General features: G+C 41.4%; 2 protein-coding genes across 3 annotated transcripts in view; one reads left to right on the top strand and one right to left on the bottom strand.

Annotated features, from left to right (window-relative positions):
* The window catches only part of NCF4 (neutrophil cytosolic factor 4), a 29,127-nt gene extending 24,237 nt beyond the window's left edge, over nucleotides 1–4,890 (bottom strand). The window contains exon 1 of the mRNA XM_037388306.1: nucleotides 4,705–4,890. The gene's annotated coding sequence lies outside the window, so the exon portion shown is untranslated. The remainder of the gene's footprint in view (nucleotides 1–4,704) is intronic.
* A 6,370-nt stretch (nucleotides 4,891–11,260) lies between these two features.
* PVALB (parvalbumin) lies at nucleotides 11,261–23,036 on the top strand. 2 transcript variants are annotated; one of them, XM_037390031.1, is made up of 5 exons: nucleotides 11,261–11,322; nucleotides 14,893–14,960; nucleotides 16,888–17,020; nucleotides 17,425–17,534; nucleotides 22,814–23,036. In XM_037390031.1, the coding sequence occupies exons 2-5, from the start codon at nucleotides 14,900–14,902 to the stop codon at nucleotides 22,840–22,842; spliced, it is 333 nt and encodes a 110-aa protein (XP_037245928.1). In that variant the 5' UTR covers nucleotides 11,261–11,322; nucleotides 14,893–14,899; the 3' UTR covers nucleotides 22,843–23,036. The 2 variants fall into 2 exon arrangements, with proteins under 2 accessions (XP_037245928.1, XP_037245927.1); XM_037390030.1 differs by lacking the exon at nucleotides 11,261–11,322 and having other exon boundaries at nucleotides 14,735–14,960.
* Nucleotides 23,037–26,484: the final 3,448 nt, after the last annotated feature.

The following is a 26,484-nucleotide window of genomic DNA, read 5'->3' on the forward strand; positions in this document are numbered from 1 at the left end:
CTTTTTTCTTTTTAACCTTTTCTCACCCAAGTCCTTTCTTGGGCCCTTAGGCAACAGAAAAACTAAAACTGTAACTGTGAGATAGCAGAAGAAGGAAAGAAAAAGAAAGGCATGATATAGTTACTGGATTCTGATTTAGGCTCCAAATTTGGCTTCAGAGGGACTATTCATCATTTAAAAGTAAAGCCTAAAGCAAAAGGCTGTGCAAGATCACAGTGCCTTTGGCACAGTAATTGTTTCTCACTAGGAGACATGTAAGTACGATACTTATGAAAGGCCATAGTTACAGTTGGATCTACAAAATGTGATGCAGTATAAAAACAAGTGAGAAAGAACCGTCTAGGAAAAGAAACTTCTAGTAATTTTTAGTAAGTCTATTCTCCAAATATCTGACTGAGTTTTCTTGTATTGATTTGGTTTGAGTCTCCATTTCTGACTGCACACATGAAGTACTGCACAACACATCAACTTTACTATCCACAGACAGTGTTAAGAAGATGTGGTAGCCATGCTCTAAGAATTCACACTTGAATTAATTCTGCCACAGAAGAGCAAAGACTTTATCTAAACATGACAGTCTATAAAAAAGATGTAATGGGGAAAAGGAGTTAACAATAGTTTTTTTATGGGCTAGCAAACTATCTAGAACTACAGGAGAAAAGTGTTTGCTACATGCTATTGATTCCAATCAGGATATCCTTTCCTTCACTTTGTAAAGGGAATAACTCCCTTAAATACTTACACATTTGGTTTTCTTTCTCCAAGTGTCTTTATCAACAAAAATCCTTTCTTGCCCAAAAACAACCTGTTTCTCTAAACTATGACTGCATGGTGTGCTACCATTCTAAGGGAGACTTTAGCAGATGTTTGTGTTTTGCTGTCTCATCTTCAGGCTCCTTTTAAGGAGCTATTAGTCTTTAAGGTTCCCTAATACCCCAACTAAATTTATCAGCAGTTGATTGCAGCCAAGAGTTAAGCTAAATTAAACTTTGAAATCCCCGTACAGTGTATCAGATGCACTTCTGGTAGGAGATGTGGAGCAGAAAGCTCCAAATGTTCCATTTACAAAAAGGTAGGAAAACCATGCTTTTCTCTGAAGGTTTCTCAAAGCTTCCACACATTTTTCAAGATCACCACAATTTCCCTGATTCGATAAGACCAAGAACTCAACTATTGAAACAATTTGTCATTTAACTCCATACCAGGTGTGTGCATGCATACACATGCATAAATTTGCATGCAGGTACATACTTCCTCTACAAATGTCTATATTATATATGGAGAAAGTGTGTGTACACACACACTTAGGTTAAGGCTGCATGCATGCCTGAGACATCTGTTCCAACTGACATACCTGATGAAAAGGTATTTATCTACATATATCTCTTTCTCACATACACACACATGTACGTGTGTGTATGTATATGTGTGTCTGCTCCCCAGTCTTTGTCCTCACATAATGAATCATTCCCTTGTTTGCTTCTCTTAATCACTCATAAGTAATTATCAGAACAGATATCCCTCTTGCTCTCACTCCTGCTCTTAGTGAGTAGTAAAATACACAGTGTCTTAAATAATTTGCATGTCAACATCAATAGTTGGTTAGTTTTGATGTCGAAGTATGATAATTCCTTACTATTCCAGAACTGTGAATTTCTATGGTACTTCTATGTCAGAGGAGATAAAATTAGGTATTCTTACACACACACAAAAAAACCCCACAAAACCAACAAAAAACCCCACACAAGTTGAAACATAAAAAGAGACAGTCCAGTATGTACTCTTCCTTAAAAAGAAAAAAGAAGATAGAAAAAATACGGATGCTTAAGAGCAAATGGCATAAGATACAGATTTTTTACCTGAAAGCCAGTAATTGCAATCTAAAATATCAGTAGTTTTGAGAAGTCACATCTAATGAGAGCAGTACCCACACAGATTGATGGTGTCAGTCAAATTCCTAACAGATTGGCCTTCTCCCTACAAAGTAATTATTCAGTGGCACTAATTGATTCCTATCTCTCTGCTGTTTCTGTAAAAAGTTCTAAAAGAGGGGCCTAGTGAAATCTCCATTAAAAACACCAGAGAGTCCCGGTGACAACTGTGGAAGATGGCTGAGGTCCTAAAAAGACAACCAAGTTAAGACTACAGCTCTCTGGATGTAAAAGCAATTCTTGCAAACCAGGTTACAGTAAACTGGTGAAATAAAAACAAACTTTGTCTCTAAAGACTTCATACCATTTACTCTGAGGACACATCAAAGATCTGTTTCCAAAATAATTTGTCTGTCATTTTCACCAGCTTTTCTTTTTTTCTTCCAGGAGAGAAATTGTGTGTGAGAAGTGTGATTTCTGCTGTCTGTATCCCCATGGCTACTAGAAACAGCTAGAAAGGGAATTGGGCACAGCACAGCACACAAAATGTCAGGTTAACAAATTCCAACACAACAGCTCAGACAAACAGACGCTTGCTTTCTCCCACCTTCATCCTCCCATATCACACTAAAACAAAGGGGAAAAAAAGTCAACAGAAAACTAGCCAAAGTCATGTAAGGGAATCAAATATGTCCTTCAGAAAGGTAAACCTCTCTAAAAATAGGATGAAAGCCTAAGCAAGTCACTTGTTTTCACTCCTAGCAGTAATAAAGGGTCCTTGTAAGGGTTTCGCACAAGTCCTGTGCTGTTACAGTAGCATCTGTCTCCTCATTGCTAGAAAGAAATGGTGAAGAAGATTGAAAGAATGTGTAACCTGAGAGAGAAATCATCTGTCACTCCCTCACAGGGCAACAGCAAACCTTCCCTCTCCTGGGAGAAGGAACAGCCACTCTCCTTCACCTACCTCTTGTGATTACAGCTTTAAACATTATTATAATACACATGCTTATCACAAAGTTACAGAATGGTTGGGGTTGGAAGGGACCTCTGGAGATCAAGTAGTCCAACCCCTCTGTTAAAGCAGGTTCACCTACAGCAGGTTGCACAGGATTGCATCCAGGCAAGTTTTGAATGTCTCCAGGGAAGGAGACTGCACAGACTCTCTGGGCAGCCTGTTCCAGTGCTCTGTCACCCTCAAAGTAATATGAGTAATACTGATAATCAGAAAAAATCTACCTCTATTAAGAAAAGGTAAGAGAAGGCCGGCTGAAAAGCAAACATTCTGTGCAATCCACAGGGTGAACCCAGTAGCAAAGAAGAGGTCAAGCAACAAACAGATCCTCTCTGTGAAAGGGATGATCCCTTTGCTTCACCCAAGTAAAACTGCTATCACAAGCTATACTTCTCACAGTCAAGATATGGAGCAACAAAACAGAAAACGATGGTCCATTTTGGAAGATAATATCCCAGGAGAGGACATAGCATGCAATTTCTTGTGCCACTACTGCGCAGTCTTTGTTGGTGATTCAGTTATCCACCCTTGTGGTGATGCAAGTCGAGGCGGACTGAAAAACACTATGTCTATGTGGCTGGGTTCTGACAAAATGGCAAAATGGCCTTTATTGTTTATACAAATTGCTTATATATCTTAGATAGTACATGTGTCAGACCCTGATAGGCTTTCTGTATTCTTCTTGTTTGCTATTTGCTGTTGCTGTAGGTGCCCGTATGCTGCAGTTCTAAGTTCTGGTTCTTCACATACTGTTTACATACCTGACAATTTATGGCTGTCTTAAAGGTACACAACTAAGTCTTTAAAGTCAACTAACTCATCTGCAGACCCACTGCAGACCCCAACACGCCCTTTAATGGGAGAAAGTGTGGTGGGAAAAATAAATCCCAAGACAGTCAGATGATACTAATGGACAACATGGAGGTACGCTACCTCAGAGATCAATGAGGTTTTTAGTATTCCCTGCTTCTTGTTTTTTCTTTCCCAGATGAGAAGGTAGAAATGTCAACATAAGTGCAGAAAAATAGCAAAGATGACCCATTTCAAAGAGGTAAAATGCTGCGAATCAGCACATCACTTGTATCTTGTGAGTCTCTGCTTCATCCAAAAGCAAGATATTAATGATCAGCTTACTGAAATATCTCATTCATCTTCAAGACAGCAGCTTCTGTGTCCCACTAAGATCAAAACTCAAAGGGCCTGGAAGCTACTACCTCTTATAAATAACTGTCAAAATACCATAGCATGAGCTAAAAATGCTGTTGCACACATCTGTACCACATGATGCATTGATGCTCCACTTCTAGATTACAACCACTTCCAGATTACATCTCTTCTATGGACACAGAGAATGTTCACAAAGTTTTAAAAGGAGAGGAAGAAGGCCCTGCAAGAAGGTGATTTATGTAAGAGAGCACCATCATGAACCTTTTCAGGAAGGAGAAACAGTAAAAACGTCCAAGGAAAAAATATATGCTCATGATGAACATAAATTCAGATGTGCAGAATATAAAAAAAAATAATGTAAGTTTCTATAACATGGGTTAGTCCAATAAAACTATTTTTTTTGCAAATAATGTTTTAAATTATAGGAATAAACTTTTTCACATTACCATACGTAAGATTATGAACAAGGTCATAAGAAGGAATATCTAAAAGAGAATTGTAAGAAGTTGTGGTACACTGGTAATGGCAGGGAAAATCACTTCCCTTAGGAATATGCCAGTGAGTCTTTCTTTAGTAAAAAATCTCTCCAGAAGACAGAGGATACAAAAGATGATATTACAAAAGATAACCTCAAATTTTCAATCTGACATTTACCTAAGAGAAGCCCAGACACAGCAGAAGTGAATGCTTCTGGACAAGCTAAAACATCCATTCTCTTAAGAAGTTTAGCATAGGTAACAAGAGTAGAGGTTTCCTTCCTGCAGTCCTCCCTTCAGGCAACTAAAGAGAGAAAGAGAAAGTACAGGAGAATTCAGTATTTGGGTCTGATTCAGGCCACGAGCTACATGGAAATATTCATTTTAGTGCCAATAAATTTGTTTTGTGTATATCTGTTTATTAACAACTGGACTTGGGCTGTTAAACTCATTTCATCAGTGGGAAAACAGTACTACAGAATAATGACTTTTATTTACAGATATTCTCCTTGGCTGGATTCAGATCATGACCTAAACCTCAGAAGATATCTCATTTACCAATCATGTAAATGGAAGAATTGTTTTCTAATGAAATATTGACAATAAACAGCTGACACAACCCTGCTCCTTTTCTGCTACTAGTTATGGACTTTCTCAGCCAGAAATTTCCATTTGGGAGGTTGGCAGGAAAAGACCTAACTTGCCATTTGAGCATCACTGCTATAAAATTCTTCCCACTCACTGTTTACCCAGAAATACATCACTCCTTTACAAACCTCTGACTTTTAAACCCATCTCACTGTGCACTAACAGCTCTGAAACAAATCCTAAGAGCATAAGAAAAAAAAAACCAACAGATTCATTAAAGAATAACTATCAAAATTTGTGTTACCACAGGATTCCAACTGCTAAAACTGAAGTCAAATTTCCCCAAAAGCTGTTTACTCTGATCTAAATGCTTTGACTGCTGTCCTACCAGCAGCCTAGTATAAATGGGAATAAGTAATGAAGTCATGTTTCTGCTGTGCTAGTTTTTCTGGAATATAACCCCTGTGGTAATAATTACATGGGTTTATCCATCCCAGTGTGAACAACACCAGAGTGTCAATTATGTGGGTACAAGTGTCTGTTGTAAAGAAAACCAGCTGTTTCCATTCTCTTAACCTTGGGGTCAGGCTTCCCACTGGGACTAACAGCTTTTTTTCCTGCTGTAAATATCCATTTGAGAGTTGCTAGGAGGTGTTATGATATACAGACCTACTCTTTCAGCACTAGTTTTTTTCTTGTTTGGTCATCTAAGCCTAACTCTCATCAGGGGTTTGCACAGAAACACCTATTGCTAGTTTTCATTTATATTAATTCCTTTGGGTGATACTGCTCAAGACACTTCACTTTCTTTTCCACACCATTTGCAACACAAGCTGGAGAGTCCCCAAAGCCCACTAGTAGCATGGACTATTAGTGACCTACTTCCAGTCTCTGGGGTATCTCTTGTAGCCATTCGCTATTTCCAGCTATTGAGCCAATTATCAGAGGAGTTGTACGTAAAAATGGAACCACTAAGCTTTGATCCTAGGAATAAAGACTTCTTTCAGGCGAGCCAAAGAATTGTCCATTGCATGGATTGTGAAGAAGTAATGGAACCTAAAAGGCCTGAACCAGTCTGATATACTCCATCTGGCAGAGGGAAATGACAATTAGTATACACAAAACAACTGACGTTTTCAGCCACAGGGTAGTAGTGTAATATATATATATATATATATCTCTGAACAAATATGCTCATATGCAGCCTAAAGAGGGCATATAGGAACTCAAGAGCAGCATATAAGCAAAGTGTCCCAGTAAACATGAAGTTTCCTGGTTTATATTAGCAAAAAATAATAATTAAAAAAATTAAATGGCTACTGTGAGTCACTCTTTTAACTGATTTATTTTTCATATACATTCCGTCCACCTGATCCTTCCACTTATAAACTACGCTGAGGAAAGTAAGTTATGAACCACCATACTGGATCAAATCAAGTTTCCTCTAGTCTTCTAACACAGTATCCTGTCCCCAACAGCGGACATAGACAGAAGCCTTTGGAAGAATGTAAGCACAAGGCAAACACATTATGACACTTTCCCCTAATCCTATTCCAAGTCCCAAACGCTTTAGCTCAGGAACTTCTCAGGCTGGATGTGGCCTGTATGATTTTGGTAACTTTCAATGGATTTCTCGACCATGAATTTGTCCATTCTCCTCTCCAACAAATAAAAGCTCTCAACATCACATTATCCTTGGCAGACTAATTTTAATAGGTGCTACATTCTTTACTAAGTAAATGTATATTTTGGAAAAGCTGCAAGCTGTACTCACCAGCATGAAAGGTTTAGTCATTCTTTTGCCAGGAGAGGTTTGTCCTAAAATTCTGGACAACTTCTACTGTGGGTATTGACATTTCATCTTCCTAATAATTCCCAGATGTGTTGTATTAATTAAAACTCATATTTACTCCTACTTCTCCAAAAGACTTTTGATATCCTGAACCACAGTATTGTAAGGTTTATGGTTACATGGAGCACCTCAGGCATCTCATTTCAGCAAAAGATAGCAATATGATATTTCTTGCTTTTTTAGAACTAAGATGAAAGAGGACAATACACCTAGGACCTTGTGTGAAGGGGCAGGTTTGATAGCAAGAGCAGGAGGAAGACATGTACGCTTACATTATAACTTACAGGGAAAATACCAAAGAAAATACTGCCATTGTAAGGATTCCTATCCTGCATCTAAACATAGGTGAGACCAGCACTGAGCTTTGCCTTAGAAGAAAATGAAGGAGTTTCTATATAATGAATATTGGCTATAAAATGCTTCAAGAAGTTTTAAACCAAAATACGCTGCAGGCATACAAAATATTTTTTTAAAGATTTTAAATTGTTTTGTGATTTCTTTCCAAATTTAAATGCAATGTGGGTGGGTGCTAGATTGTATACCTGTCTAGGACTCAGTAAACTCAACCTGTTTTATCGTTCTTGTCTTACGTAACAGGTTGGAGACAATATCAGATACTTTAGAATATTTTACAAGCTCAGACAGCAAAGTAACTCCATGTTATTCTGAGCACCACAACACCAGGAAGATGCCAACAAAACCAGAGGAATACCAAAACAAAGAAAAAATGATTGCAGGTCTAAAGAGGCTGATTTGTGAGAAAATACATAAAATAAATAGTTCTGTATAGCTTGGTTAACCCAAGGACTGAAGGATATTACAGCTTTGTAAAATCAAATGAAAGGCATAAGCACCAAGAAGACAGCGAGGAAGAAGGCTGATCCAGAGACTTATATGAGATATTGATGAGATAAAAACATGTAAGAGAAATTCTAACCGGCAACCAAGAAACATTTCTTGGTTTTTAAACCTCTACATTTTAGAATACTTTCAAATGAAGGAAGTCATATGGCTTCTTTAGCAAATAAGTAGGAAAAGAAATGCAGGGTGAGTGAAATGTGGCTGACTGGTATCCCTGCAGACTGAAGTTGCTTCTCACAACACATGTACTAGACATGGGAGATAGCAACAGAACAAGCTTCCCTTTTAAAGTGCTATGCTAGCACTGTGATGATTACATCAAAAACTTTGGATACATTGGCTGATATGGACCTGGAGTCCCTTATTATTCAGATCACAGTTATTTATGTCTGGTGGGAAAGAGAAAAAGAAATTATAATGGATGACATGCATTAACTCTGCAGTGTACATGTATCCTAAAGGGGAAGCCTAGTTCTAATCTTTTCCTGAATGAACTCGATTGAGATGATAGTAAATATGTAACCATGTTACTGAAACTGATGAGTGCAGTTAACACAAACTTCCTCCCTAAATTCTACCATTTCACATAGGCGAACTCTCAGTGATGCTGTTGCCACAGTACTTCATGTCTTTCAGCTTCAGGCAGATTCCTGTGAATAACCTAGAATTGATTGCATTCTTCTTACCACAAAAAAAATTCCCAACACATACCTGACATGTTACAAAGACTTCACAATATGCCCAATGAGGTTACAGATCTGCTTCTCTCTTTGTAAACAAGCCTTAGTAGTGTTACCGAAATCTCGGAATGAAGAACTTATCGACACCAATGTGATGTAGATAAGCAGACACTTCTTTATTGACGGCCGGGTGCGTGAGCGAGTCCTCTCACGATCAATGCACACCAGGTCCCAAAATCAGATTCCATATATAGAACTTATTCATACATATTCATTAATTATTCATACATAATCATAACATTTCCCGTAAATCATTTACATACTCTCCTCCTATATCCGATTATGCGCAGCAAAGCTTAGAAAGGTCTAGAAATGGGTCTAGGGTACGATTTGGGTAGGTGGTATATGAGTCGGTGGTCGCGATCTCCCCCTGCCGGAATTACCTTTTACTAAAGTTCACAGTTTCTTGGCAGGCACCTACAAGCTGTTCCAGTCGACTCTCCCCAGTTCCCATTAATCTCATATTCTGACATTTCAATGCACCTCTGCGTACAGAAGACTGGTTAAATACAATGGAACCTTCCAACCCTAGAGTTATTACAATAGTTCCAGGCCCTTCTTCTAGCCTTGGTACAAGACGTACAAAAGATTCCATAACGTCTCTTATTGCGTAGATGCAAGTTTCCTATAATTTTTTCCTTAACCTTCTACATTTCAATTCTATTAAATGATTTTATAAAATCAATTAATTAATCAAATAGAATCAATCGATTTTAACTTATTAACTAATCAGTAACAGTAGGAACTAACTAAAAGGATAAGAAAGGATTTCCACTGATCAGGATTGCTTTTGCATGGCTGAATTACACAGAGTAACCACAATGACTAGCCCTGCACTTGCTCTCCTTTCACCAGTGGACAAATGCACTCATTCCAATGGAGCAGACAGAAATGGAAGTCACACTCCAGCAACCAAAAAGAGTCCTTCACTCCTTATCCTCTCTAAACTGCCAAAAGAAGGTAAAAGAGAAACGTTGTTCTGCCACCTACCAAATGGAAATAGAGCATCCTGCTAACAACCATGAGATACTGGTATCTCTAAACCAAAATCTAATCTTGGTACTACATCAAGGGTATATAATATGTGAAAGTGTAATGGAAACGCCACATCACTCAATTCAGCAAACAGCAGCCCACAAATCGTACTGTTGCAAAGGCAACACACCAGTTGGTTGAAACATCTGGACCCACAAGAGTCAGCTATCTCACATGTAATTAAATACAAAGTCTCACCTGCTCTGAGCTAAGGCACAGACACAGTGTTTGTGAGAAATAAAGGAGGCTACCTGAAAAGTAAGATTACTTCCCCTACTACTGTAGCACACTGAAAATTCAAAAACCACTACAGAAAGTGTAATAAATAAGAGAAGATTAAAATGATTTAATTAACCTTTCTCATGTTTGATTCAATAAAGCTTCTGCTTTAGAAATTGTCTAAAGCTGCTGGAGAATTTCCAATTTGTCACAAAACTCAGCATCAAAATGATAGTGAAATATTTTAAAATATTCTTATTCCATACATACTTCGATTCTCTTTCCTCCCTTCTAGGATCAATTAATCAAGCTAGAAAAATCAAATCTCATGTATGCAGCACCTGCCTTTCCCAAAAGATAATTTCAGTTGTATCACAACAGCCTTGGTTGCTTTTTAACCTGAGAACTGTTGGGTTTGAGTCCTGAAACATAAAAGATTTTTCTTTTACTCACAAATATACTCCAGATAAATGTGATTCCTAGTTCTTTATAAAATGTTCCCCCTTGCCAGAGAAACATTAAATACCAGGAAAAGTGTCCCCAGATGGATTACCAAATGGCAAATGGGTCTCAATGGCATATTTATTGTTGTTGTTATTGCTTGACCGAGTAAAAATAGAGGTGTCTTCAAGGGTGTCTCTCCCCAGAATGAGCAACTCAGCATAAAAAGAATTTATATGCTGAAAAAGTTACAGTCAGGGTATTATGACTGTATATGTAGTATCTCTTCATTTACAAAGCCCTGCCTCTGCTAAAAAAGCTCAGGTTGTAAATTTTTCAGACTACTACAGCACCTTGCCCAGTGGGGCCCAGAATGGAGATTTTGGATGCTCCTTTAAGTATGAGCAACCAGAACTACAGAATTGCATTTGCTATTGCCTTCAGGGAAAATCATTTCTGCCCTTCTTCAAGGCCCAGAGGTAAAGCTGAATGTGGCAGCTTTGGGTGCAGGGGGCAGTTTAGGGCTGTTCTCTCTTAGTACCTGCCACGGCTGAAGAGAGGAAAGGACAAGCTCCTGAGTATGTCTTTGCTTCCCCTCACTCTAAGGAGGTTGCATCTCCCTATTCCCTTCCTTCTGAGCAGAGTACCACCTCTCGAACTGAACCTCCTGATTCATCGTCACCTCCCCGGGGCCGCCCGGGCCAGATGAAAGGGAAGCCCACTTGCCCCCAGGCAGCTCACGCACACCGCCTGCCCCCCCTTGACAATGAAGTCTCAAGCGGACCGTCGGTTTGCCGAGGTAATGGGTTTTCACAGCCAAGGGAAGGTGAGCGCCAAGGATTATTAATAGTGTTCCTTGATTAGTTAAGGGAAAGATAAATGTGACACCGCCACCAAAATCCCTGAATATCTGATACCAGTGAGGAGTGGGTATCACCTGCCAAAAATAGAAAGAGCAGGAGAGATTATATAAGTGGGGTTCCTACCCCGGGTTCCATCTCTTTTTGACCACCTCCATATCTAACACCCCTTCCAAGCGTGCTTAGGAGAGATCCGAAAGGTAAGTAGCAAGAAAATGTTCAAACTTCCACAGCAAACATGGCTTCGCCCGTTCCCGGCGGGAACCCTGGGACCTCGCCCGAAGGAAAGCAGATAAGGGTCTCTCCCATCGCTCTGACCCCGGCCCCCTGCCACAAACAAAAGCCCAGAGACAGAGATGCAAATTTCCCAAATCCTGAGGAATGGCTTCCCGCAGAGAAGACTCCAAACGAGAAGAAAGGGCCATTAAAAGGCAAAAATAGGTGAAGTCATTGAGGGGAGATGAGGAGAAAAGGAGAAGAGAAAGTGAGAAAATGGAAATAACAAAAAAGGGAGGGGTGGGAGTGCACGAGAACGTGAGCAAGGGCTCAGTGAACAGAATTTACTGAAAAGCTCAGTCGTGAACCGAAGGCGAAAAACCCCTCCAAAAGACCCGGCAGAAATGACAGCTCTCTTTATGCACAGACGACCGTAAGCGAGGGGATGAAGTTGCTCTCTTTGGTGTGGTCATTAGGAAGATAAAGGAAATGTGTGAGCCTTTTTGCAAAGGACCCCCAGCTTTCTGCTTCAGCTTTTGGTGTGGGGGCTTCTTGCTGATCACTCAATTCTCCCTGAGTTGTTTGCTTTTGACAGGGGCGGGTTGGTTTCTATTTAACGTAAATAGTTTACTTAGCAAGAATATCATCATTCTGGAGCTGCTGGAAGGGGGAGTTGATCTATACAAAAGCTTCTGTGCAGACAACTCGGAAATCCACGGTGTGGATTTTGCAAATAGTTCGGGCAGGAAAACTGGCAAAATCTCAGACATAAAGAAAAACGCGTCATTCAACTCGCAGGGCTGATGAGAAAAAGGTGAAGGGGTCGAGCGTGAAACTGCCAGCTCGTGAAACGCCTTTTATATGAGAATAACATAACAGTGTTGACTAAAGCTTCGTGGCTAAAAGCTTCTAGGAGTTTGCTAGCTGTCCTTAAAACGGATGCACTGATGAGATCAAAGACGGGCCTCCGCCACCCCTCCACGTTAGGTCTCCAACTGTCCGCTTCGTCAGCCTGCATGTCGCTGCTGTCACTTTCCTGGCCACGGCAGGTACGGCCCCTCGGCTCCGCAGGGCACGGGAAGCGGGGGGAAATGTTGTTTGCGCTGTACCAACGGCCCCACCTGACCCGAAGCCTCATTTTTCTGGCACCTCTCACGTTTCGCCTTCGCAGCAGGACGAGATCCGATGACGGCGGGGAGAGGGGCGGTCCGCGCACCGCCGGGGATGCGGGGGAGCCGCCGCGCTGCCGCCCCGGCGCACGGCACGGACCGCGCCCGGGCGGGCGGCGGGAGGCCCGTTAACCTGCCCGGCGGCCGCATCGCCCCTGCCAGCCACCGGCTTGAGTTACCTCCGAGGGCAGCCTTCCAAATGTGCTCTGCCTCGTCAGCAGAGAGGGGCTGACACCGAAACACGAGTCACCCGCAACGAGAGCATCCTCGCTGGCGGACGGTCAGGAGCGTTGCTGTTTGTAGGGACCTAAAAGGAGGCCCTGTGGCTCCAAGAACGAGGATACCACCACAACGGGTTTGCAAAAAGTTCGTGAGAAATGAAAGGAACTGTGGGGACTAAGGCCCAGCTCCTTTGCGGACTGCACCGATGCTGAATTTAGCCGAGCAGGGAAGCGGACGGGCGCACCCCGCCAGGCCGGAGGCGCCTGCGCTGGCAACACGGAGGGGCTCTCCTCTGCCTTTGGGGAAAAGTAACGGGGCGCCACTTGCATAAGATCAGGCACATCGATTTCTTTTGTAAACAGCTGTCTATCGATGGGTCCACATTCAACCCAAGCGTAAAACAGACCTAACGATCGGGTTTTCACCGATGCTACACAAGGCTTTTTTCAACTCCCTTCTGCAAGCTGAACTCCGCTACAGCCCGAGTAACCGCAGCACTGGCCCCACGGCGCCCCCCGCTCCCAGCTCCGAACGGGGGCAGCCGGGCCGGAGCCGCCCACGGGGGGTGCGCGGAGCCCCCTGCGGGGCTGCCTCGGGCCAGCGGCCGGCGCCCAGCCCCGCTCGCCCTGCGGGTCTGGGGAAGGTACGCTCAGCCTGGGGAGAGGGACTTGGCTCCCCCACCCGCCTTCTTACTTGTCCTTGGAGAAAACTAAGGCTCTCTTGTATCTCAGGAAATACGCGGAAACTGGGGGGATGGGGGTGGGGGAGTAACGACGAGGGAAAAACGACAGTCCCTCCTCCAACGACGAGTCGCTGTTTAAAAAAGAAAAGGAAAAGGGGACCCCAGTGTCACCTCCTCCTCCATCCTTCTGCGCTGTGGCATGCTAATGACTCACCCGTTACAGCTGAACTCGGGCCGCCGAGGGAGCCCGTACTTTTGGGACCGCCGAGGCACGGCTGAGGGAGCCCCCCGTGCCCGCAGCAGCCGCCTCCCCTCCAGGGCCGCACCGCGCCCGCGGGATCGGGCCGTACCCGACCGCAGCCCCTGCGTCCCCCGGCCACCGCTCCTGGCAGAGGTGCCAACACTCCTGCGGAGATCTGCCCTACTACTGGGCTCCAACCTTGGCTACCCAGCCTGGCTCCCGCCCAGCCTGCCAACACGTTGGATTGCTTGCCATATTTCATGTGAAAAATGGGCACAGTTTCTTGGAGAGAAAAAAAACCCAAACAACCAAGAACCTAAAAATTACAAATTACACTACTATTCCTAAATCTTTTTTTTTTTTTTTTTTTTTTTTTTTTTTTACGATGTCGGGAAGTGCCCGGTCCCGCCTGGGAAGCCCACCACTGCACAGGAGCTCCACACGAGCACGTTGTCACCTCGCATCCCGTTTCACCATATCATATCGCAGAAGATTCTGCAGCATATTGTGCATTACAAACGGAATCTGTGGGATTCGCAGGGATGTGATAATTAATTCAGCGATGATGATGCTTAATATGGATTGGCCCGAAAGAAACGAGGTCTAAAAGGAGTATGTGTGTGAACGGGGAGGGGGGGTGTGGGGGGGAGTGCGGAGGGAGAAGGGGAAGACATTTAAAGTGTTTGAACGGTAAGGCAAATGTTCCAAAGCTACATTATATTTGCTTCCCGACCTCAAGAGCCGCCTGAAGCGTGGCATATGCTGCAGCTCCTTCCTCATCACCGAATATAACTGGTAAAGCTCCTCCTGACTTACTAGAGGACAAGGCTCGTCCCTGCACCACTAGCTCTTCCACCGCACCCCAGAACTTGACCTTGGCACAACTCTTTCTCCAGCCGGTATCACGACAGACTCTGGCACTGTGCCAGTAAGGCTTAGGCTCCAACTTCCCAAGGGAGGGACCCCCCACTCACGCCCTCCCCCACGCCGGTCCCCGCAAAGGCACCCCCGTGCCCTCTCTTTAGCCGAACCTTCGCGTCTGTGGACCGACTGCTTGCTGCTCTGCAAACTGGAGAGCAGCAGCCCACGACACTTCTCCACGCAGAGCTAGAGAGCTGGCATGGGTCCAGCCTCTCCCGGTGTGCCATCCCCACACAGCACTGCAGCTTTGGTCATATGAGCAGAAATGATGAGAAAAGCACTTTTTAATCTTTTCGCACTTGCTTCCCTGTTCAAACAGTTGCAGGATGGCTATGACTGACGTGCTCAGCGCTGAGGATATCAAGAAGGCTGTGGGAGCCTTTTCAGGTGAGCGGTTTGGTTTTTTTTTTCTCCTTTCCCCTCTTTTCATCCCCTTTCGTCCTTTCATCTTAGAGTAGCAGTGCATTTATTTAAGCTCGGGGAAGATTAGAGGACCCGGCTAAACAAAATATCAAATGAGGATGTGTTTTCTGAAGTGTAGTGGAAGCCTGACAGGTTTATTAAGTACGGGGCTGCATCCTCAGCAAAGTTGCCCTGCATATTACAGAGGTGAAATATTTATTCTAAAGGAAAGCAAGCAGGAACTGCGGACAGACTTTGCTTCTACTGAGAGGATACATACTGTCAAAGGGAACAAACCCCTCGGAGACCAGACTGGATTGGATCTTGATGTGGGATAGGGAAGTCAGCCGCGGGTGTCGGCGGCTTCCCACTCACCCCGGAAATTCGGTTTCAGGTATTACAGAGCTGCTGTTGCTCGTTCCTAGGAGATAGGAAACGGCTCTTTCCTTACTTCCTATGCGGAATCCCCGGGTGGGCTTTGCTTTTCGGGACGGAGCAGAAGGCAACAGTAGAGCAAGCAGGTGCGCGGCTCCACTGCAGCAGCTTTCTGCAGGACTGCAGCGGTCCCTGCTTCCCTCTCAGACTCCTCCGGCTTTCAGACGCTCCCTACCCCTCTAATTCATCGCGATCCCTAAACTGACAGCAACCCCCGCTGCGCGTTTACCGAGGCTCAGGTGTTTAAGGTTGCTCTCAAAGAAACGCCAGAAACCGTGTTCCGGGGTGCACGTTATCTCGCCCCTTGCCCATTACCTCCCAGGGAGCAGCCCCCCGCTGCCCCCGGCTGTGCCGTGACCTTCGCGAACGGGCGGGAGCGCGAAACCTGCCGAACTCGGCTAAACCCAGCGGCCGGAGGGTCGACGAGACCGACAAACTGCTCAGCTCGATCCAGCAGCTGCTTTTTCTCATTAGCATCTATTGTTCTAGGGCCACCTCCAAGTCCCGGCGCAGATGCAATTAGCAGCAACTAATGGTAGATCTGTCAAGCAGATCTCGAAAGACTGAGCCTCCTTAATTTTATGTCATAGGAAAAGCTGCGGCGGGAATAAGGATGCGCGGGGAAACAACCAAAAAAAAAAAAAAAAGGTCCCAGCACGTTTTGGAGGTCACTATCGGATTACCAGCCCACACCACAGCCGTTAGGCTGCATGGGTGTGACAACAGCGGGTGAGGTTAAAGGACGGGAGAGGTGGAGCAGGTAAACTGTCTCGGCTCCGATCTCAGGGGCTCCAGGCTGTGGGGTTCCCCCCCGGCGATCGTGCCTCACAAGGTCCTGCAGGCAGCACAGCACAGCACTCCCTCGCAGTCTCTGAGCTTACAAACCACCACTGCACGTACCTTCAGCGGTCGAAATGCACTGCTGATTTCTAGGAAGCCTTCGGGAAAACCGAAACGGAACTGGAACAGCCATGTGCTCCAAAACATTTCTCGGCAGTGCTAGGCTCCGTGGTTGAGCAAGAGCGGGTTCTTGGGTTTTTTTCCCAGGGGTGGAAATGTGAGGAAGTGACAGCGATCTAATAGTCAAGAGTCCGCTCTCAGATGACTGTTTTAGTGGAAAACTTAGCAAAAAAAGGGTTTAAGGCAAAGGCACTGAAAAAGACCAGGCAGGTTAGACTTCAGCTCCCAACTCTGTCACTGACTTCCTGTGTGACCTTGGGCAAGTCTCCGTCCCTCTGTAGCTCAGCTCCTCATCTGCAAAACGGAGACACTGTCCCTTTCCCCTTGTGTTTATTCCAATTAACGCCTGTGAAGCGTGGACAATTACAGCACGTACATCAGCTCCTACCACAGCTGGACTCGACTGTGCCTCCCAGGGTAGATCACGCAGCAGGATGGAAGAAAACCATGGGGGTGGGTGTGTGGTGTGGTATATGTTGCAACGATTTTTCTAATCCTGGCTTTTCATCCCCTGTAGCGGCAGAATCTTTTAACTACAAGAAGTTTTTCGAGATGGTAGGGTTGAAGAAGAAAAGCCCGGAAGATGTGAAGAAGGTTTTCCATATTCTTGATAAAGATCGAAGTGGCTTCATCGAAGAGGAAGAATTAAAGTAAGTAAAGATACATCCTTTCTCAAATAACCTTGCCTTAAGAGTCTGCCTTCTTGTTTTCTTTTTTTACAAGACTAAATAATAGCATACAATTCAATCTCTTGGCTAGTATTTGGTGTGCAATAATCAGTTGTTTGCTGATTATATGATCTAAAGTGTGTTGGAGGCAGCTAGTTGTAACTTTTATTGCAGAATCCCCGAAACACATGAATGACCAATACCTTGCAGATACTTCTTCAGTCAAGTGCAGTTTCAGAATAAAGTGCTCCTGAATGTTAAAGAATGTCAACAACAGATGATACAACTTTGCATTCCAACTCATATCACATCTCAAATAAATATGAAGTGAAACTGTTCTGGGGAGAAAAAAAACAACTTTCCTTTTTTCCATGCCTCTTCTTTAGGTTTGTACTGAAGGGCTTTACCCCTGATGGAAGAGACCTCTCAGACAAGGAAACAAAGGCTCTTCTGGCTGCTGGTGATAAGGACGGTGATGGTAAAATTGGAGCTGATGGTATGTGATTAGAGGAGTAAACTTTGACAGTAACAGTCGAGTATTACTCTTACAAGAACTGAGGAAGTCTAGGAATCGCTGGGGGCTGTGACCTTCTGAAGGGCACGAGTCGGATTTAATGAAATGCAAAGTCCTGCTACATTTGCCATACCTTGCTTGCAGGCTTCAGGGGAAACAGGGGCCGAGTTCCAACACTAGAGGGGGCAAGAGCTGACTGAAACGGAGATGTAGTTAAGGCACACTACAGCACAGCACTAAGTACCCAGCCCACGTCTACCTCAACAGAAAAGTTATTGATTTCAGTGGAGTGAGAATCAGGACACTGAGAGTTCAGAGACTCAGGCTTGACTATAAAACTTAGAAAAGAGAAAGGAAAAAAAAGCTGAGTACCAGCATTTCTGCTTGATGTGTAGTAAACAGGAAAGTAATGCATGACTTAGCAAAGCAAGGCTCTTAAAATTCCAAGTACAGCCAGGTTGCTACAGAATTTCTATACAATAACTGCCTATTCAGGTTTTGCTAGTGTTATGTGGATCTTTGCAGCTAAGAAAGCCCGTCACTCCTTTTTGCTAAACATGAGAACTACAAGAAAAGAACAACTACTTCACAGCATTGCTTAAAAAAATACTGCCGTTTTCTGTTCCCCTCGGGATGAAATAAATTAGCCCACATACAAAACTTCTCCTTTTTCCTTTTTCTGTATCCCTGAGACAGACTGGAAGAGACATGAAGAGATACATTGCTGAATTAAATCTTTCCTCATTGTAGGAGACAGTAGTGGAAGTTTGTGGCCAGAGTAGTAAATCACCTAGGCAGCAGGCAATTGCTAAGTTTTCACCATATTGATAAGCCATATGATAGGTTGAAATCCAAAAAAAAATAAAAAAAAAAAACCCTTCAACTCTTTCTGTATTACCTGATCTCTGGGATCTGTAAAAATGTTGTCTCCAAAAATAAAAAGCAATTTAAAAAGGAAAAAAAAGTAAAATACAGTTAACTAACATAGTTTCCTAATTAGGAAGCTGGAAAAAGTCACATACAAAATCAGCCACTGACATATTACCCAGGTTATATATCAGCTAAACTGCCTGTTCATAGCACACCGGAATATCAGTGACTGTGACCCTGTTTCTAGACTCAGGCCTTTTAACTTCTCAGATCATGATTATATTACGGTTGCAGAGGAGCAATTGTGAAGCATCTAGGGGAAGTTCCTGCTAAACTTCAGCAGTGCTACTGAACCTGATGAGTGTGTGGAATTATTTTAAATTTCATATGCCTTATTATATGGCTCCTCCTTATTCCCATCAAAATTAGTGGCAGTGGTACTAAAATCAGTGGGCAAGATTTTCAGAAGAAAACTTAATTCAGGTAAGTAAGCACAGTTGATCCACCAACCTCACATCAGATAAATTTTCAGTTATTCCTGTAAGGCTGCAAAACAAAAGCAGTAGCAATTGGAGTAAAAGAATCACATTGCAGAATGATTTTTGGCTTAAACATGAGAATACAGCATTAACTTTTTTTTTATTTAAGATTACCCATAACTTTAAAAAAAAAAAAAAGTTGAAAATGCCTGAAAGCCAGTACGTTGTAATTAAGCAATATGAAAGACCTCTTCTCCTTATCTCTTTCTTCTGCAGCTTTTACCCTTCCTTAACTTTGAACTGGAATTACTCTGAATTTATATTTGATAATGAGAAGAGATGAAGGGCTTTTTTCTTTTGCTTCTTCTGGCCATATCCCTACTGTAAAACGTTATCTGTTCCTTTTCCATTTCTTAAATTTGACTCCAACAGCAAATTGTTACACTGGAAAGGCTAGAAATACATGCAAAGTTAGCAGCTGGGACTGTGGCCAAAAGATGAGGATGACAATACTTTCCAGCTTTTCCTTTGGTTCATAAATCCACTTCCAGATTATAACTGTCTATGTAAATAAAATATACGGTCACAAATGTACATCACATTCATATTCAGTACTGCAATGCTGTATTTCTGTTGCATACCACTTGTTTGTTTCTCTGTAACTGAATTGTCAGGCATCACTTTTAGCCTTTGTTTCAAACATCAGCTTCATATGTCACTAAATGATCACAAACATACAGCCTTTCACAAGGCTTAATGTTAATTTACTAGAAAGCCCTTGAATGCTGTCCCTGTGGAGCCCATACAGCTGATCTTCAGTGATTTTTTAACACCACAGAGCCATCTTTCCCAGATGTATCATCACAAATGTTAATCCTAATCAGTCTTCTTCCAGTTAGGGTCTCACACCACAAATCTTATCTTAGGTCTCCTGCTTTAAACCTTTTATCATCCCCGCAAGACCATTCAGCTCAGAAACAGTTTCACCAGCTTGCCTCTTGTCCAATCAAGATTTGTAATTTGTGGCTGATCTGCCAGTTTCAAATAGTTGAAAACTTGCAGCCTATTCATACAAGACATGATCATCTTCTGTGTGATGTCAGGCCCCCTCCAATTTCCACGGATCTGAACAGAAGATGATGAATCTGAAAAAATCGCAGGTCAAGGCCAGGTTACCTAATAAAACTACAAGCATTAGCTTCCATATTGGATTGGGAAGTGATGGTGAAGCAGCTCTGTCAGCTTCAGGAGAACATTTATAAGAAAGAGGAGAAAAGAAAATGAAGATTTCTGCTCTCTGTTTTGTGTATTAGCATTGGACATGAACATCATGCTTTTAAGTTTCTTGATACTAATAGACTTGAGAAAGTACACAGAGAATTTTCAAAGATAATGCACTGTAGACAGGACAAACCCAAAATTTTTAACCAAGTAAATCAAAATCTTTTCCTTGATACAGCTCAGCTTCTGCAAGTATTTTAAAATGTTTCAATTATTTTCTTCAAGTGTTGTAAACACAAGACATCAAGCATTCAAAATTACAACTGATAAGTCATGACCTTGCCACAGGTAAAAGTCATGAAAAAAAAGAAAAATCTTTTGGAAGTCCTTCTTTTCTTATCCCTCTTTGTTCTCTTGCATCTTCTAAAAGAAACTAGTGTAAGTCATTACTTACAAAGTTTTCTAAGATTTGCTGTTGTACAGACAATGTAAAAAAACATGGTCTGATGAGAGAAATCATTAGCCTACAAGAGGTTCTCTGTAATTTTATCTGTCATTTCTGTAAAATACTACAGGGTATGCATTAGGCTGGTGTATACTGCTAAACTATACTGAGCACAGTGAAACCACCCCCTCCTTTTAAGTCAGAGCTTTGATTCAAGACAGCTAGTAAATTATTTCACATGACGAAATAGTCTAAATCCCTGTAATTTAAAACTATTATTTGTGCAAAGAAAGATATAATGTAATTTTGTCTGGGAAGAGAATTACAACTGGAAAAGAGGATGTAGTTAATCACAAGGATTCTCTCACTAACAGGCCAGTCAGAACGACCAACAGACGGGCTAATACACAGTTTTGCATGTATGAATACACTTTGCAACAGTGCCTCCACAAGCCAGCTGTGGTTGGGCTAATCTTGATACAAAAAGAAATAGTGAACTAGTTTACAAGATTATTCAACTGAAATGCCTTTGAAGTATATTGAAAACCCTGGGAAAGCGTATCCATGAAATATATTGCCCTTCAGTGATAATATCACAACGTATTATAGACAATATTCGGCTGCAAGTCTGAATAACCTTTCCCAAATATATTCCGTAGATACATGTAATTATATAAAAAAATTAATTTAGCAGTAGCAAGTATGATAACTTGTTCTGTTAGAATATGCATAGTTAGTTTTCCCTTTTGGAAGGGTTTAATTCATTGCAGTTCATGTTTCTCTTTGCAGAATTTATTCACACAGTGATTTAATAATCATAGCCTTTTCCCCTTTCTGCCCAGAATAGTCTGAGTTTCTACCACAAGCACTTTATGTTATCTCTTAAATTCAGTTTGCAACACTTTCAAACTATGTACCCACCATGTATTGGATTTATATATGTTTTGTGTTAAGTAATCAGCATCACTAATCCTAATTTGGATTTACATCTTTCAAAATGATGGATAAATTTGGATTTAATTTAAACTCTCTGACACTTTTATTTCTCAGTTTGATTTGTCAACATTTGGCGATATGTTTTTTGGACACATCATCAAAAGTCCTGTTTGCACACACCAGTCAGTGAAGATCTCCCAGTTTAGAGTTTAGCGTTTTTCAACTGAACATCAGAATGTTCTTTAAAATGCCTAATTTTCATCTTCTATCTTTTTCTTGTTGCAAGACATTACTCTTCATTATGTCAGACTTCAATAATTTCCTCTTGAGCCTTTACAGATGACTGCCTCCCCTATTTGCCATTTTCCTCTCAACTGATTATGTTAAACCTATAAACCACTCTCTCTGTATACCCTCTAATCCCTTTATCATCTTTGTTGCCCTTCTTGGGATTCCCTCCAGTCTGTCATTTTTAATGCTCTGAGGCACACACAACTGTGCAAGGTATTCTTATATGTAACTGTTCCAAGGTTAGATGGAGCTAGGAATTATAACCTCCTCGGGTAGTACAGTATTCAGAGTGCAGTATGCCAGGCAGCTATTCACCAGGATACAAGCGTGCCTTTCCCATGCTTTATCACCCTGCTGAAAGGGATTATATATACACCAAAGCATAAAATAACCCCAAACTGCAGACAGATACATGTATGTAAATATTACAGATGTAACACTAATAAAAGCCAAATGGTAAAATCCTGGCCTTCTGAGATCACAGAAATTTTTCTTGTTATCACCAGTGTGGTCAAGGTTGCTACACAGGTTGGTGTCAGCCTTCTGTTTTTGTGATCTGTCATTTTCAGTCAACTTGCCATTACAAAATAGAGTTTAAATGTAATATATTTATAATACAGGGACACAAATACTCTGATAGACTCATTAATGAGTCTTCGCCAAACTTTGCCTCCAAGTAAAGGAAATTTATCTCACTGAAAAATTAAATTTCTAGTTCTTGCCTTCATCCCACTGAGATTTACAAAGGAATAACAGGGAATTAATCAAGTTCTTCAGATGAATAGCAGTGGACAGTCTTGGCATTCTGGCATGTATAGCATTTCTCCCTTACCCTCAAAAAATACTTTCATTTCACTGGAAGATTTCCCAAGCCATACTTTCCCTTTAATTAATTCTGATTTCTTTGTTCTTCTGTTATTATGATGTTTCTGCTACACCAGTGAGTCTGTAATCATTGTAATATGCTTCCTCCTTCTTTCCATTTCTTAATATTTTAAAAAAATTTTTCCCTTCTCCAGAATTTGCAACTATGGTGGCTGAATCATAAAGGCTTTGACCAATGCAAACCCTTCACCCATCCTTCACTGCCCAATTCCAACCACCTCCTGCTGACTGCTTTGGCTCCTGTCTATTTATTTATGTTATTTTATACTCCAGCTCTGTTCTCTGCAATCCTGCAACTCTGTAATTGTGCTGAAAGACACTGTTAAAATAATAAAGGTCACATCAATCTGGGCTTTATTCTCTCTCACTATAGCTTGTTTTTATTTCATGTAGGCTTGGCACACGCTGAGAGAAAATGTTACTCTCTTTTGCTGACATCCCTGCTGCTTTATCCCTAGCTAGGGTAAAGTGGGAAGAAATTAAAAATATTATTTGGGATAAAACATGTCTATAATGAGTCATTCAGTCCCAGTTCTGAACTGCAGCAAAACCAACTACATTATTTTTAAGCCATCCCTGCTAAATGGATGCATACTCATAGCCTGAAAAATCTCTAGTGATGGCAAAACTCTAGTGATGGCAATTACCCAACTTCATTTGGCAGTTTGCTCTTTTGACTTAATCAGTGTTATAGCTAAAAAGTATTTCCTAATATTTAGCCTACATCTCCCTTGCTGCATTTTGGTGATCAGTAAATTGATCCTTGTCTGTATCATTCGTTAAATTTGCCTTGTGCAGGGGGATTTTTGGATAAAAGGTTTGACAGGAATATCAGTTGGTGCCAATCATGCATGGGGATAACTTTGTAAATATTAAAAAGCAGTCACTTCTGAAATACAGGATATTTTTACTAGCAATGTTACACAACTATCTGACTGGAAGAATGGAATACTCACAAGAAACAACAGTATGAATTTCAGGAAAGGGGACACCAAGATTCAGGTGTGATGCTGCTGTTGACACTCCCACTGTTAAAACGGTATATTAAAAAATCACATCAAAAACCATTTCTTCTAAAATTTTACTGGAGAAGTGAGTGTCTCTTCTTGAGTTACATACAGGAAGCTGAGACTCAAGCTAAGGAAATATTAGCCAACAGTAAGCCTATGACAGAGCCAAGAGCTAAACACTTGTTTCCCAAATCCTGTTTGGTAACTTTGGCACCAAGCTCATGCTTCTTATGTTTGGGGGTTTTTTTGGGTTTTTTTTGTTGGTGGTTTTTTTTTTAAAGCAAAGATTAAAGGGGGGACGGGGGCATCCTTTTAGGCAATATCTTCCCCCCATCTTGACAGAGCAGTGATTACTACTGCAATAAAAAGGAAGGATATTTGCCCTTTCTAGATTCCAAACTATTCCCTGCAGCAAGAACACCTTATTCCATTCAGATTTATTATCGCTGATTTAGTATAAACAAAAAGATAAGGCTGGAACCCTGTCAGCATCACATTATACAGAATACCGTTTCTCTGTCACAGCGGTTACTCAATGCTGCTCAGGAAGCCAATAAACACTCCCTAAAGCCATTCTAGATTTTCACTCTGCAGTAACTTACAAGGAGGACTTTTTGCTGAGCCTGCTGCGTGTTCAAAAGAAATGCTTTGATTTTGCACAATGTATATACGGATCTGAAGAATGTATTGATTTTTAAGTATTATAAATAAAGTAAATTAAAACAGATTGCAATGAAGCCAGTTTATTTTCCTCTTTTTCTCGGGAGCTGCTGACCTCAAGTGACAACGAAGTGTAATTACAAGAATATACAGGCCCTCAGAAAAAACATTAGGAACTCAGCTATTGAAGTATTATGAATGAAGAATCGAGGAATCAGAGAATCGACATAAAAACCCTACATAAACAAAGCCATTTATAGTCCTTCTCTATTTGTTGAACCTGCAAGGTTTTATATCTTTCACTCCATTTTTTTTCATACACGTTCTTTTTCATACCACACTCATTTTAACATCTTTAAGACTGTCACAGAAACTACTGTAAAGACTGAAGAAAGCAGAATTTGCAACAAAATTTAGTCAGGATTTCAGCTGAGTGTGGATTATAGTACGGTTGACAAAAACAAAAAATTCATATTACCCTGCAATATACTATTTCATGAAGAAAGATGTTTTAATTTTCACATGCATAAGAAAATGAGGAAAATTAAATTTCTCCATGAAACATTTATCTTACATTTTTTAATTGGCATCTTACATCATCTTTGTCCTGAACAGTAAGTGTTCCATAATTTTCTCCCCTGTCATAACACAGAAATAGTTATGAAAAAAAAAACACCCAAACAACTCCAGCCGTCATGTTGAAGACAAAATTTTAAATCATCAGTACACATCCTTTCCTTAGATCCATACAGTCAACAGTTTGTAACAAGACACAACTGGATGATTCAAGATACGTAAATTATGTTCACAAATACAAAAAAAGACTTGTTCACATTGGTGTTATATATTGCTAGGAAAGAAACACAGTTCACTCTCAGCTACAACTGAAAAGGAAGAGCCAGATCTTCAAGTTCTAGACAAACCATCATTTCCTGACAAATTACATTAGCATTTAACAAAATGGGTTTGTACCATCAGATCATCACCAACTCCTAAAATTTCTCCTATTACCATTTACCATTACCAAATCCTTAACCAACAAATTCATAATTGTTTATGCTTTAAGGGACCTGCCAAGCTTTTAATGGAGTTTCATGGATCAACAATTTTCCACATGTCTTATTTTGGGAATCAATGGACTGGAGGCCATAACACCTGTTCACTTTGCAGAAGCTGAGCTAGGATTTATATTTACAGTCTATCCACCAGTCCTGAGTTCAACACTGCCTAATGTCATATGATTGCTTCCACACTTTATTCACTTCATCAAAGCAAAGCTTGCTTGTTTGCTTCTTTTGCCTTTTCTGACTTGGCATCTTTGTGGGGGAAGTAAGGACACTTTTCCCTAGTTTCTAAGTACTTTCAAAGGCTGGAAATCCAGTTCATGTTCTCCCTTCCAGCAACACACACAAAGTTTTATCAAAGCCTCTGTGCTATAGTATCTAAACATTAACAATATTCTGTCCAAAGGAGAGTTAATATTGTTATGGAATTAAAAACTGCAGCATGGCACAGTTTTTGCAACAAGTTCTGCCTCAACAAGATAACATTAAAGATTATGAATCTATACAAAGTTAAGTGAAGACACAAATTGGCCCACAACATTTTTATTAATGAGCATAGAGCACAGAAGAACTTCATTTGACTCTAAAATCACAGATTGAGATTTAAGTGGTCAGTGGACAGAGAACATATTCTTTTATTTATAAATCAATTGCAAATTAAAGAGAAATTATATGGCATGCATTAACACCCCAAAATTCAGCTGTGATTAGAGTCCATGCTGATGTTCTTCTAACACCACCCAGGAATCACTGGTAACAGACACAAGAGCACAGGCTCTAGCACATGCCAGTAATTAAAACACCTCCTCTAGGTCCTGGACTCTCTCATTGCTAATCTCTGCTTGAACCTGAACTGCTGCACCTTCATTCTGAGCCAGTATTTTTGACAATTTTCTTTTCCAAAGAGACACAAATCCCAACACTCTCTAGAGCTCCAACATTTAAAACAACTTTTCTCCTAAACAAGAGAGTGTGAAGCCAAATGTGTCTACAGCGGGTTAGCTGTGCATGTGAGATCAACCATCAAAACTTGCCCAGACTGTAGGATCTCCTAATGCAGGATAGTTACTT

The sequence above is a fragment of the Falco rusticolus genome, chromosome 5 (assembly GCF_015220075.1).
Source record: "Falco rusticolus isolate bFalRus1 chromosome 5, bFalRus1.pri, whole genome shotgun sequence".
Lineage (NCBI taxonomy): Eukaryota > Metazoa > Chordata > Aves > Falconiformes > Falconidae > Falco > Falco rusticolus.